The 14,482-nt window shown below is 39.6% G+C and overlaps 1 protein-coding gene across 1 annotated transcript in view; it reads right to left on the bottom strand.

Moving 5' to 3' along the window:
- LOC132097916 (ski oncogene-like) overlaps positions 1-10,441 on the bottom strand; it is a 64,147-nt gene extending 53,706 nt beyond the window's left edge. The window contains exon 1 of the mRNA XM_059503915.1: positions 9,078-10,441. Within this exon, the coding sequence (XP_059359898.1) occupies positions 9,078-9,989 (912 nt within the window). The 5' untranslated portion in view covers positions 9,990-10,441. The remainder of the gene's footprint in view (positions 1-9,077) is intronic.
- Positions 10,442-14,482: the final 4,041 nt, after the last annotated feature.

Below are 14,482 nucleotides of genomic sequence, written 5' to 3'. Positions count from 1 at the left end.
ACTTTAAAATAACAGTTTCCCATGTTAATATATTTTAAAATATAAACAATTGCAGCCATTACATCTTTATGGATTCTTTGACAAACAGAACGTCCAAAAGAATAACATTTATGTGAAATTGATTTTTGAAAAAAAAAAAAAAAAAAATTATACAAATATTACTTTCTGACAATTCCTGACCCCCAACTTTTGAATGATAGTGTAAATACTACATACATGTTTTCTGCAAGCTGGTTAATGACAATTTTGAAGGGAGGATGTTTTATGTTTAATGTTTTAAAAGTATCATAAAAAAGCTGTAATGCACAAATTATTAAAAATATTATTAAAATAATTTTCACTTTCCTTATACAAAATATGTTCTGCAATATACATATGTTCACTTGGATATGCTCGAGTAAGTTGGGATGTTTATTTAGGTTCTTCATTCACATCTACGGTGTTATAAACTTTCCCTCAAGCAGATTTATAGATAGCTGCTAAAAAGGCAGTGTGACTCCAAAAATATCTTATTTTTTCATTGTCATTCAGTTTGAGGAAGTGTCACTGTCTCTCAATGTGCATGTCATGTGTATGTCACGCTGCCTCTGTCAGACAGACATCTGTCCGACGGGAGCTGTATGGAGGGATCTGATTGGTCACTGAGTCTGAATAGAGAGGGGTTTGATGGGAAGGGTCATGTGTCGGACTGCTCTTAGGCACACAAACCCAAACTGCCAGCTAAAGGTTGACTCACTCCGTCACACAAAGACAATAGGGCTCAGCTGACATAGCAGAAAATCCCCATGCACACACAAAAAACACTTATTTTGCTCTGCAATCTTCAATCAATGGCAGTCAAAAAGAACTGTGCTGCAAATTTCATACAGGATGCATTATGCATAAAAGAGAAGTAGCCAATCAGAACTAAGTATTTCAGAACTATACAGCTGGAAATCCCACACAAATTGTACAAAAAGTGAGGTTTAAAGGTCAACATAAAACTGTTAAAACTTCTGTAATTTCAGTTACAGGACTCTTAATTCTTTTAGTGATTTATGACATAGGACGGGACTTGAATGCATCAATCCGCATACGACTGAATCATGAAAAGTAAACCATGATATTATTGGTTAATATAATTTCTCCCCACCCACACGACCTTGGCTACATCAGCAGAAAACAGAAATAGTTTCAGAGCAATACATTCAAGGTATTAAAGAAAGTAAACCAGGTCAAATTTGAAGTCATGTCGACTTTTAAAAAACATTGTTCTTTAAAAATACAGAAAAATCAATCAATGACAACGGCAAATCTTATCATCTTTATGCTAAAGTGCAAAATGGCTGAAAAGGAAGGTGATTCGGTGATGAATTTTTCAAAGCTAAACTCATCCAGGAAAATGTGTTTTGTCCTATTCGTGCTTAGCTGTCATTAATAATGCATATCTACAGCTCCATGAATGAAAGAATGCAAAAAAGCAGCAATGAGTGAGGATTTATTTATTTAAAACAGAGCACATGACACAGACATAAACCGCCAGACAGAACATTGGATCCAGTTCCTTTTCTTTCCTACTTGTTTAGTTAATTCATTCATTGACTTGGACTTGTTATTCTGGTGTGACTAGGACACAGGAGCAGCTCATAACAGTCTGCCTGACATTAAATGTTCACAATGTCTTTCAATAAATCAAACATTTACCTCACACCTTACGTATTAGCACATCCAGTCTCGCATTGACAATCACAGTTACCGAGGAAACCCCCGAAACGCATCTATTTTCCCACCCCTCCTCCCTGAACACAGAAAAAGCCCCCTCCTCCATCCCACACTCATCTGTCTGAACCCCCCCCCACCACATCCTCCTCCACCTCCCCCAGCAACTCCCTATCAGGCAGGTGTATGAATGCTTGCCCAAAGGCCAGCCAATACAAACACACACACACACACACACACACACACGTGTGTGGGGGCTGGGTGGAAGGAGTGTGAAAAGAGAGGATGCCCCGTGATGAACCTTTCTCTTTTATCTGTGTTTATCTCCATCTGACATTAATGAGATCTTAGCTTCTGCATCCTGGGGGAGGGTGTGGACAGCCTAGGAGAGAGGGTGTGATATAATGTCACAACACAGCTTAAGCTGATGACGAGGGGAAATTATGTAAGAGGGAACAATTATTCAATATGAACAGTCTTGTTTTCAATTGCATTATAACTGAAATCTGAATGTTTCTTCGTTCACTAAGAAGCTCTGTAACTGTGTAGGCAGTAAGGGCTTCAGGTTAGCTTTCTTGAGTCACAATGCTTTGAGTTCGAAAATCTAGTGAGCTGCCTACTAAGCAACATACTAACTACACTGGTACTTATCTGGTAGTTATCTAAGGAGGAAGCAAAACTATTATATTAGGGTATTTGTTTATTTAAAGTTGTTAATAATAATAACAACAACAACAACTATATTATTATTATTATTATTATTATTATGTATTGTTTTAAAGTAAATAAACAAATAATTTATTTTACATGTATAATAAATGTTTTTTGTTTATTATTATTATTATTATTATTATGTATTGATTTAAAATAAATAAAAAATGATAATTTTACATGTATCATAAATAGTTATTTTATTTATTTATTATTATTATTATTATTATGTATTGATTTAAAATAAAAAGTATATAATTATTTATTTCACATGTATCATAAATTGTTGTTTATTTTGTTTATTTATTATAAACCATAGCAATGATTATTATTATTAGTAATATAATAATAATTATTATTATTATTATGCACCCTAAAAAGACAGCTGGGTTTTGGAACAGAGTGAAAGAGTCCAGAACATATTTAATACCTCATTTGATATGAATTAAAATGAGGTTCTTTGGGATTGAAGTACAGTCTGCTCACTGAGTTGAACTATTACGTAAATGGATGTCAGTTGTTCAAATGACAAAACATTAGAACTTGGCCTATATATTGTGAAAGTTATGAAATGTGACAACATATTGTACTTCTGTCTCTCACAGCCTCACTTTGAATTGTTTGCATCAAATTAAATAGGGCACCTAGTGTGAATGAAGTCTACTACTTAAGTATATTTGATCTCTCAGGCATATTTTTAAGTCAATGATGGAAAAAACTGTGAAAGTCGTAATTCCTGCTAAGGTTGCAAAATAACTTTGAACAGCAAAGCTGAATAAGTGCCATTTTGATTTGAAAATTCAGCTCCAGAGGTGAAAAACTGTTCAAATTAGCAAGGATGTGGCAAATAAGCCAAGCGTGAATCTTCACACATGAACTGAACTGTTAATGTAAAAGAACCTAATGAATTGACTTGCATTTGCAATCTATTAGAGCTACAAATGCAATTAGGGTTTGAATTGTTCCAGGGAGATGTTCGTGTCTTATCTCTAAAACAAAGCCACATATTTTCTCTCGTTGCCCGGTTAATCACAGTTATGATCCATCAGTTCGGGCTTGTCAGTGACGGACTATTTGAAAAATCTTAATTAGCACCTAAAGGAGTCTCGTTAGAACACTCATCTGCTGCTCACTCCTGAAAAAACGAAGTCTAATTTAATAACCACCCAGGGCTACACATGAGATTTTTTTTTATTCTGGATCAGTGGGAAGAATAAGCTTTGTTATGAAAGCAACAGATTACCATGTTTTTTTTTCCGCTGAGTTTCATACGGAGTAAAACTGTTCGGGTTTCTCGTCTGGCACTCTTGCGCAACACTAAAAATGACCCTTGTGGATATCCAAACAAAAGCCTGTTCATATCAGTAACCTACTGAACAACACGGTCCGTTTCTCTGCCTTGCAGGTCTTTGACCTCATGAGTCTAAGTTCTGGAACTTACTTATGAAGACTTTGACCCGTGAGGTCTCAGAACAGCCGTTCAGCTCAGTTCTCAGACGGATCCTCCGGTTTATATCGTCGGCAGCTGCAGGACTATCCGTGTCCGTGGAGCCCCTCGCATTCTGAAGGAGAGGAAGAGAAATGCGCAAATGCAGCTTTTCGTGCTGTGGCCATTGATATGCATACCAGAGGCCAGCTGCTGCTGAGCCGAGTCAAGTTGAGCCGTCCGCTGTGAGTAAGTGTGTGTGTATGGCTTAAGAGTGATATGCCTGGCGAATGAGACGGGACATACCTAATATCCCCTTAGGGAACTGGCTTCCTCTCCCAAAGCTCTTGCACCCTCTCAGTTCTCCATCAGATATCCCAGAATTCTCTGAGGTGCTTGGGGAGGTTAGTTGTGGTTGGAAAGATGCCACACTCTCTCCGAAATAAAAATCACAAGCCTGCCGAACTGGGCGCGGAGGATGGAAGAAAGAAAATGAACATGCAAGGTGTTCATCAAAAGCGTTTTCAAGGGCGTGATTTAGACTAAATTACGTAGCTTTGTCTCCAAAGAGCAAACGATTAAGTGAGAAAACGTCTTCAAAGGCTGAGTGCGGTTAAATTCTGCTTCAATGACTGCATGATTAGAGAGGTTTACTACCCACTTCCAGCACCTGGGGGGAATTAAAGATCGAAAGAAAGAAAAAAAAACACTTGATTGTAGAGGAGATGAGAAGTCAGCAGTGGAAGAGTTCTGATACCATGCAGACATACGTGTGTGTTGGTGTGCATGTTTAGGTGTGCCGGCAGATGTGCAGCGAATGCGAAAAAGAGAGTGAGAGGGCATGCTTCATTCATGCTCATTCATACTCTGATTTGCATAATCAGTCTCTCGCTGCACTTTGGGAGCGGTGGTCCTGGAATGCGGCTGTCGCAACTCTCCCTTCCCGTCACTGAGCTGCGGTTTTCCTGCACTGGCGGCAAGAACGCGCCGTCTGCCAAAACTCTCTAAATAACCTCTGATAAAACGCCTCCACATTTAACAGGAAACTCAGAGGGGGGAATCAAATGCATGACTAAGTGGGAAACGCTCATGATATGGGCTTTCTCTTCCCTACTGCTCTGAAAAATGAAAATGCCAACTATTTTGTCAAGTAAATTTGTCAATGTTTATAAGCTGTGAAAAGACAATCATAATAGGGCTATAAATTAAAAATTTATTTAGAACAAATAAGTATAAATTAACATCTACCACATATTTACATTGACCAACAATTTAAAAATAGTGGCGATATAATGCAAAAACGCATCCTGTGTGAAATCTAGCTACAGGATAGACCAAGTGCAATGTAAAATAGGTTTTGCGGTCTGTATGTCAACGATAGGCAAGTAACATATTGACTCTAAAGCCATTTCCATCTGCCATATTAACATATAAAGGTGATGTTCCTCATCGAATATTGATTATTTGTGATTTATTTATTTTATTCATCAGTGCATCATGTAAAAATTATTTTTCAAAGCTTAAATGCTTAGTCTGTTTAAAGGCATTTGCTCACTTGTTTCCAGAGTCTTAAGCTATTTCATCTTTAATCCACCCAATCATTCAGCGCCACTCCTGACAATTACGTCCAGACATTTTTATCAGTATATACTGTAATCATGATAGCTCATGAAGCCAACTCAACACCTAAGCTTACACTTTGAACCTGTATACTACAGATCAGCAAACTCGAGCCTTGTTTACCAAGCAGCCAAACTCTTTTGAACCCTCTGAAGGAGATCTCAGACAAGCATAACAGTATCCCCCCCACAACCCCACGGAGTTTTAAAAGACCCAAGACAGCTTGCCAGAACATAATGGCTAGGTACATTTTACGCTTAATTATGAGTGTGTGTCTGAGTGAGGGACACAGAACATTCTGTCTTTCTGCATCTTCCCATCGCTGACTGAAAGCACCAGACAGACACGCACTCACACACACACACACACACACACACACACACACACACACACATATATATATATATATATATATGTATGTCGTGGGAGGTTGAGTAACTACAGAGTCTGTGACCTTCCCTCAGCAAGCAGCAGAGAAAGGGGAAGTTCCTTCACCCCACCCAGAGACAGAGAGAGTGAGAGAGAGACTGCCAGACTACTTTTCACAGATGAGGAACAGTAAGATCTGTAAATAACTCAGCAAAAAAACAAAACAGCTCTGTCACAATCACACAGAGCATGCATCCCAGACAGCAACACAGTATATAAATGCAAAACAAACTTATGTCTGCTTCACTTGCATGTTGAGTCCTTAGGCCAGATGCATGCTTGTTATGCAAGGTTGCAAATGCATATCTATATATATATATTTAAATATATAATAATTTAATATTTTAAATCTATTTTCAAATTATTTTTAGACTTTTAATTATCAGAGAATCCTGAAAACAAATATTCCAATTTCCTCAAACATTTTAAGCACAACAACTTTTTTAACATTGTTAATGATAAGAAATATTTCTAAAGCACCTAACCAGCATTTTAGAATGATTTCTGAAGGATCATGTGACACTGAAGATTGGATTAATGGCTGTTGGCTTTTCAATCACAGGAATTCATTGCATTTCTTTTTACTTGCCCATGGCAGACATTTCAAAAACATTCGAAGTTTTTACCGGCCCCCTTGACACAATATGAAATCAAACTAGCATATCTACAAGTATTTGCATAGAGTTGGATCGATTACATTTCAGGCCTCAGACTTATTTTACAAACATCTTAGTGGTTAATGAAATTGTGTAGAGGCCATTATGAAGTCATCAATATCAAATCGCGACTCTTCCTGGCAAAGGAGTGACCAGCTGGGCGGACGCATGTAAAATGCACAACATCTCCCTCTTTCTAGATGGATATACAGATGTATTTCACTTCCATTTCCAGACGGTTTGAGAGTGTTCCCTCTTGTGTGGTGAGAGGCAGGAAAGCTCTTGAGATGAATAAAAGCCTGCTGTGGGGGGTCTGATAATGTGATAATGCAAAGAGCTCCAGGACATTTTGGTCTCACTTGAGACCAAGGGAAACAGCTCGATGTTAACGAGGCAACGTCATTCACCGTAAGGGCCCATTCAATCGGAAACGCACTTATGACACACATCATCAGTGAAAAAGAGACAGAAAATGGCAAATGTGTGCAAACACACTGGAGCACGGGCCTAGGTTTACATTCTCTCGCTCCACTCATACAGGGAATGTAACTGGGTGATAGCTGGTGGGTGGGGGAGGTGGTGGAGGGCTGATCACAGAGAGATGGGAGGGAGGAGATGTTAGTGAATGCACCTCTTTGTTGGTTCATATTCCGTTTCCACCACAATACTCCAATCCCTGCATCATCAGCTCCATTCAGGGAAAACAGTTCATGTAAATGACCAGGCCTGCCATTCACTGAGTGTATGTGTGTGTGTGTGTGTGTGTGTGTACAGGAGGGGGGCACACTACTAAAAAACTTTTCTTCTGATCCTCTACCTCACAAACAGAACCCTGTCTGCTGCAAGAGTCAAGCATTAGAGCCCCAAGGGTAAGAAGAGCCGCCACACATGCGAGTAACCCGAGACTGGAGACAACCCAAAGCAGATAAACATAAAACAATCAGCCTGAGACTGCTTTATCGGATTATTCCTTCTAAAAATACCCCGAAATGAACTTTATGGTGCATATTTAAGCAGCAAACTTGGTTGGAGTGCAGCTCAGGGAGCATGATGTTTTCCCTCAGCAGTCCCACGATTAAACCCTCAATGGCCCAATCATTAAAAGCACATCCACTATCAAGTACCTGTGATAGCTAAAAGACCCATTTCAGAATTACCATAACATGACGCCATTGCCGTGGGACATGTAGAAGTCATGCTGGGCTCGAGAGACAGATGGAAGAACGAGATGATAAAAAACAAGCACTAGACAGAGAGAGGGAGAGCTGAAAACTGAGCACCCTGGCCTTTAATGGCTCTTAATGATTGTTTGTTTACACACTCCGCACTGTATCTACAGTAAAGGCCAATGGGACAGAGGTCATGACACAAATGGTTAGTTACTGGTCAATTAAGCATTACAGCATGTGGAAAGCGCCTAGAAATGCTATCTGTGATTTTTTGCATTGATCTGCTCAAGTTAAATATTTCATGCCATTAAATTTAGGCCACTGTGATGGCTACTCTATCTCAACGTCCGCCCGCAGAATCCACATCTCACCCCTCTCCTGGATATCAGGTTGTAACATTTGGACTGGGAAACCAATATCTTGATAGTCTCTGGAGTCTGAAGACTGGGTCACCAAAGAACTGACACTCTTGGCCCCTTTCCAAGCGCTCATCTAGGAGGGAAGGTGACACTACTTGGAATATATGCCAATGCAAAACCTAAGACATACAAATTTCACCTTGGTGTTGTGGCACAGCGCTTTAAACCTCTAGTCTGCCAACTTTAATATTATTACTTTAATACCAGCAGAGGTGATTCATGGACATCGCCACAATGCCCCAGAGCACTTAACCTCAGGTTGTGCCAAGGGAACTGTCCCTATAAGAAGTGCACTGTACGTCTGCCAAATAACTACTTACTGTGGAGTCCGAAGTTTGTGTCTCCAAGCATTCATCTGAAGATGACTATGGCAAGCCATTTTAACAATATCTATTTTTATGCTTCTGATACTTATTTTTGGACTACTAATAAGTAATCCAAAAGGGAGTAGAATATTTTAAATGTCTCTAATTGCTTAATTCACTAGTTTCGATTGCTTTTTTACTTGCAAGATGCAATAACTATTCAGAATGTCTAGTAAATTAATATGATCCAGTTAATTCTATAAAAAACGCCACAGATAAAAGTAGCTGAACTATTTCTAGTAAGCCAAAATTAATATTGATACATAATTAGAAAAACGGAACTGCTATAGTTGGCATCTGAAGCAAAAATTCTGGCAACTGCAGAGAAGTAGCCTGCTAGTTTGCAACGAATTACCTGACCAATACAAAATATGTATGGAATGAAAAGTTTTTAATGAAACTGGAAAAATGGTAGTTGTTATTGGCTTACTACAAGGGCAGAAACTAGTAGTAACACAGACGCTAGTTAGTTTAAAAAGATGAAACGGCTTGTCAGGGACATCTGACACTTGCAGTAGCCTACACTATAAGAAAACGTAAAAAGTTCGCCCTGATCCAGCGCAAAATACAACAAACTGGCTCACCCGTGATGCTTTCCGCTTGTATTTATTGGCGAAGTCAAATTTCTCCTTAATGTCATCCAGGAACTGCTCCAGACGTGCTTTCTCCTCTTTCCCCGTGTAATCCGGGCTCAGGAGGACATACGCCCTCCAGTTGGCCGAGTCAAAGCCCCAGTGGCAAGTCCTGTTCTCGAGCGATTTGTGACTGTGCACCACGAATTTCTGGGTCGGGTACATAAGTCTGCAGTCCATGCACTGGATGCAGGGCGCATTGGGACTCGTGTAGAGCTCCGGGACCAGCAGACCCTTACACTTTCCGAAGCACTCGTGATAGATCTTGAAGCTCTTCTCGGTGAGCTCCAGCTCGATGGAGCCGTACAGCTCCTTCTTGGAGTGCGGCGGGTACGTCCCCCCGTAGATGAGCGCGTTGCACAGGCGCTCCGCGTCCGTCTTGGTGATGAGTCCGCAGGACGGCGCGGAGAACGGGAGGATGCCCATCACCTTCAGGATCTCCAGCTGGTCGGCGGTGCAGCGCGAGCAGTAGACGTGCAGGTCGTCGCACACAGAGTTGATCTGCTGGAGCGAGAAATCCCGCAGAACCGTGTTGAGGATCTGCGGCAGACACAGGCGCTTCTCGCCGCCCACCACGAAGCACGAGATCGTCTCGCCCTCCAGGACCGTCTCGCACCTCTCGGTGGAGCGGTCAGACGGGATGAAGAGCGGCCCGGGCATCACCGGAGGAGGCTGCATGGGGGGGAGGTGCAGCACGGGCTCCGGGACGTCTTTTCCGTCCTTCCTGAAGAGCAGGTCGTGTTGCCATCTGGCCGAGAACGCGGCCGGTCCGCCGAGAGAGCTCATGGAGCTCAGGTGAAACTGTTTGAGAGTTTGTTGCAGTCCAGGGTGAGGCTGGAAACTCTGTCGCGCTACTGTTTCCATGTTTCGCGCACCGCGTTGTCGTTAAAACCGAGCGTCTGGGGTGAAATACAACTCAAAGGTCTTGGTTCCGCGTCTCGAAATCCAAGTCTGTGAAAACAAGCACAAGAAGACCGATATGGCTTCATCAAGTCCCCGCTCAGACGAATGTTTCCACCGGCGCGTCTTCTTCCCCTGCAGCGGGCTCTCTTCTGTCCATATCCACAGACAGACGCGTACTGAAAACTCAAGTTTTACACAAGCAAAAGCGCGCAAGTTGCAGCAAGACTATCCCACGGGGAACCGAACTTGTCCCACGTCAAATTCAGGAGTCGAATACACAATCCACCAACTTCAAATCCGTATTTTTCCCTGCGAGTAGAGATCGCTGCAGCCGGACGGCGCGTCGCCTCTGCTCCTCTGCCCCTGCAGTTCAGTATGACTGAGTCGGTGAGCACAGCCTCTAGCTCTCTCTCTCTCTCTCTCTCTATCTCACTCTGTAAACTCTCTCGCTCTCTCTCCCTCGCTCAGTGTTTGTGTGTGTCTGGCTCAGTCATTGAATCCCAGCCAAGAATGTGACTGACTCCGCAGGCTGTGGCTCTTCCAAGAACCAGCCTTCACTCCCCACTGCTGTAGAGAGAAAGTCACTGTACTTATAATATTTCTATTTCTGTGTGTATACACCTGATCTTTTTATTATTAATGTTTTATTTGTAAACTTTACTTTATTCATAGCAGTTTATCACATTATTCTGTTAATTCATTCATTATATTTATGTAATTAAACTTTGATTTAGATGTTATTTAATTTATGGTTGGCACGATTGTCCTCACTTTCAATACTGTCAAAGCCTACGCAGTTCTTAAAATATTAAAATAGACAACACAACAAATAAATAAGTGAGGCAAATAAAAAAATATATGAAATGATGGGAATAATAAAACAGTTTAACAAAATTTAACAAAACAGTTTAATCTGCTGTTATTGCATAGAATGCATACTATTTATTAAATTACTCAATTAACAATATTGTTAGTTTACTGTTATTGGTATTTTGAATAATAATACATAATGCAGATGTATAGGTTTTACCATAAGTATATTAAATGTAAAATTAAGACCCATCATTATGGTATATCAGCATTTTTGTTTCCATCAGTTTTAAATAAACTATTCTGCTAATTCAATTCTACCATTTTTCTTAAAAGTTTGAGGGGAGAGGAAATGCGAGCAGTTTGCAGGGCAGTATGTTGAAGCAGTGGGTTGATGGGTGGAGTCAGAAACAGATGCTCTAATTTAGACTGACTGCGGTCTGAGTTTGAAAGCTTTGGTTTTCCTGAGTACAGGAGACTGAACTGGGAAAGTACTGGGACTACATGACTAATAAACACACACATTGTTTCACAATATTTGTATGATATGGCAAACCAGATGTAATGTTTTGCCAATAATAGCCTATCAAACAACTGGGTCAAGCACATCAAGCAATAATAACATCACTCAATTACATCATCATTCTCCTCACATTACGTTTTCATTGTAAATTGATGTCGGTTATCTAAAACAATATTCAGCTACTATTAAAAAATTGTTGAGATTATGTCAAGCAGTACTATTTTATACACTGCTAACTTTATGTGAATAATACTGTGACCTATATTCACCTCTTATTTTTAAATCAGTATATGTTTGGATGTTGTGTCTGTTTGTAAAGGGTAATGGGACATATTTAATTCACATTTCCTGTCACACTACAGTGCTGTATATATGCCAATGATTTATTAATAATACTCTTTAGATTGAGTCCAATGCAAGCATGAGGTCAATGTAATCTGCTGCCCTCTAGCTCCAAGGGGATGTTACTGCAGGTAGATCACAATGGGACAAATGGCCTTGATGCATTGCATGAGTTCAACCATAAGTAGAAAAGCTGCAAAATTAAAGAGAGAGATAATACAGATCGGTTCCTCAAATCAATAAAATAATGCACAGGTCAAGATACTTCAGTCTTCAGTATAAAATTCACTTCACATGCCCCGCTATGAAAACGATTCAATAAAACTATACTGTGTATAAATCACATTTTATCTGCATTCACTTTGAGCCAAATGTGTTACCAGTTCTTAATTTCTATACACTGAAAAAAGATTTGTGTAGAAACAATTTTCACTCAGAAAATGTTATTAAAATTCACAATTAATACAAAAACAGCACTGAAATAGTATTTCTTGTAAAACATAGTCCGGTAATCTTTTTATGTTAGCTTCAAGAGATCTTTTTTTTTTTACTTTGTAGCTTTAGTTTTCCAACAAAAGTCTATAAGCGATCTGATCCTACATCTCCATGATAATGTGATGAGAGAAGGGAATTTCTTTTTAACAGTGTTAGATTTCCTTCTTTCAAAAGTTTTATTTGGATTTGCGTCATGGATTTTGGAAAAGCCCTGCAAGCTTGACCAAAATATGATCATAAAGTCTCTGCTGTCTCTCACATTTTTGCACATATATGGAAATATATTCAAATGGGTGGTATGAACACAATCTGCTGACCGAAACTCTTCTTTTTTTCTTTCTTTTTTTTATGCCTGTGTCAAAATGCCAAATATTACTCATCCATCATAATGGAGGCACAATCAAAAAAATTAATAACCTCATAAACAAACTCTTTTCATCCCATTAAGGCTGCTCGCTTTTAGACATTTCAGTATTTCTGTCCTTGAATATTTCCTGTAATTTCTGTCCTTGAAAAATTCCTTTTTGTTGGCTACCAACACTAGTTAGAGTCAGAGCAGCACATACAAGCTTTATTTAGACAGCCGTAAATAGCAGAAGAGTAGAAAAACACCTATTTTTGAAGCTGAGATAGAAATCCACTTTGTGACTATAACAACAGGTTTTTATAAATCAGACCCCTAAAATGCAAATGCACTGGGATTGGTTGTCTTTTGTGTAGGCGTCATGACATGTCTGCAGTAATTACATTGCAGAAGAGCCAATTACCTAGTTAAATTTATGCAGCGACGATTTAAATGGAAGACACATTACGAATGTTGGCTTTCATGCACTGGTAACAGTGTGGGAATCAGTGAATCAGACTTGCTAATTAATTTATTTTATTTAAAAGAAAAATCCAACACACTTGTTTACTCTGAAAGAGATGGACAAAAATGGATCAAAACAGTGTGAATAATAATATTTGATCTGGTAGGTTGCAATTAAAAGGTTATGAACTGCACTGAGAGCGGTTTAAGAGAGATTTGGTGTGTGGTTGTGGTCGACAGCCAGTTTTCTCTACCCAAGCTACGCTACCACCCTTTTAACAAACAGGATCAGAATATATCTGGTAGGCTCAGATAAGAAGAAACCAAAGATAAGTGTTGCATTACTGCCATTTATTCAGCTTTTAAGAAGCAGAATTATATGCAGTGATACATGCTGATGTTTTGTAAAAATACAGATTAGTGGTGGGCATAAGTCTCTCTTTCTCATCAGTGCCAGTGCAACCTGTGCCAGCTGTCTGACAAGTCAAACCCATCAGAGCCGTGACCTTATTGAGAAAGGGCAGACCTGCGGCTTAATCATTCTGATGAGAGGCCATGCCCACATCTCTCCCTGGAGCCGGAGACACAGCTCCTCCGGTTACATACTGGCAGCTCGGCAGGGCAGAGGTTTGGTAACAGATACTGGATGAGAAGATCTCTGTCAGACTCATTTTGTGAACAGTGTCTTAGGTGATGTATTTTTGTGTAAAAGTTAGATACTTCCTACTAACTCAGCTTAATACGCAACTTCAGGTATAAGCAAATTATGTGGCTTTGTGGTGCTGTCAAAACATTGCTAAAATTGCTAACGCCACCAATACAGTTTGGTGGTGTGAAAATTTACATAATGATGTCTCCATATGTGATGACATAAAAAGAACCAGTGAATCTGATATTTGAGATGATGCATTGAAACAAATCATTCAAAACAGCCAATTCGCCACAATGATGCAGACTTCTCATCGCTATTTTGAGCCGTCTGCCACAGCAACATGGCACAAATAACGGCTGAGCTATTGATTTAGTGAACTGATAGACTTTAGTCAGGTTAGATTGCATATAGTGTGGATGAAAATGAGGCTGTGAGGGATACACTTAAAGTCTTTACAATGACATCCACTGTATAAAGGTCATAGATCATGTCATTTTCACACCTTACAACTTCCAAACCTGTTATGGAGTTTTTGTCTATTAAAGAAACAATCAGTATGTCTATGGAAGAAAAGGAGGCAAGTGATGAAAAAGACGGTTGCTAACAAAGGGATAAATTAAAATTACGATTCTGCATGCCAAACAAATTCATCCAGTCACTAGTCTGCTTTCACCGCCTCATTGTGTTTATAATCACACTCTTGAAAACTACTCTAAATATTCTGACTTTCAGGGATTGTTTTAATAAAGACTGAGTGTTATTGAAATCTCAATTGTTGTGAGGTTTCTGATTTTTATAATGAACAAAGCGCGTATGAATCAAAT

Source organism: Carassius carassius, chromosome 21 (assembly GCF_963082965.1).
Source record: "Carassius carassius chromosome 21, fCarCar2.1, whole genome shotgun sequence".
In the NCBI taxonomy this organism is placed as follows: domain Eukaryota; kingdom Metazoa; phylum Chordata; class Actinopteri; order Cypriniformes; family Cyprinidae; genus Carassius; species Carassius carassius.
Note: the sequence above shows the minus strand (reverse complement) of the source record. Positions and strands in the feature narration are given on the sequence as shown.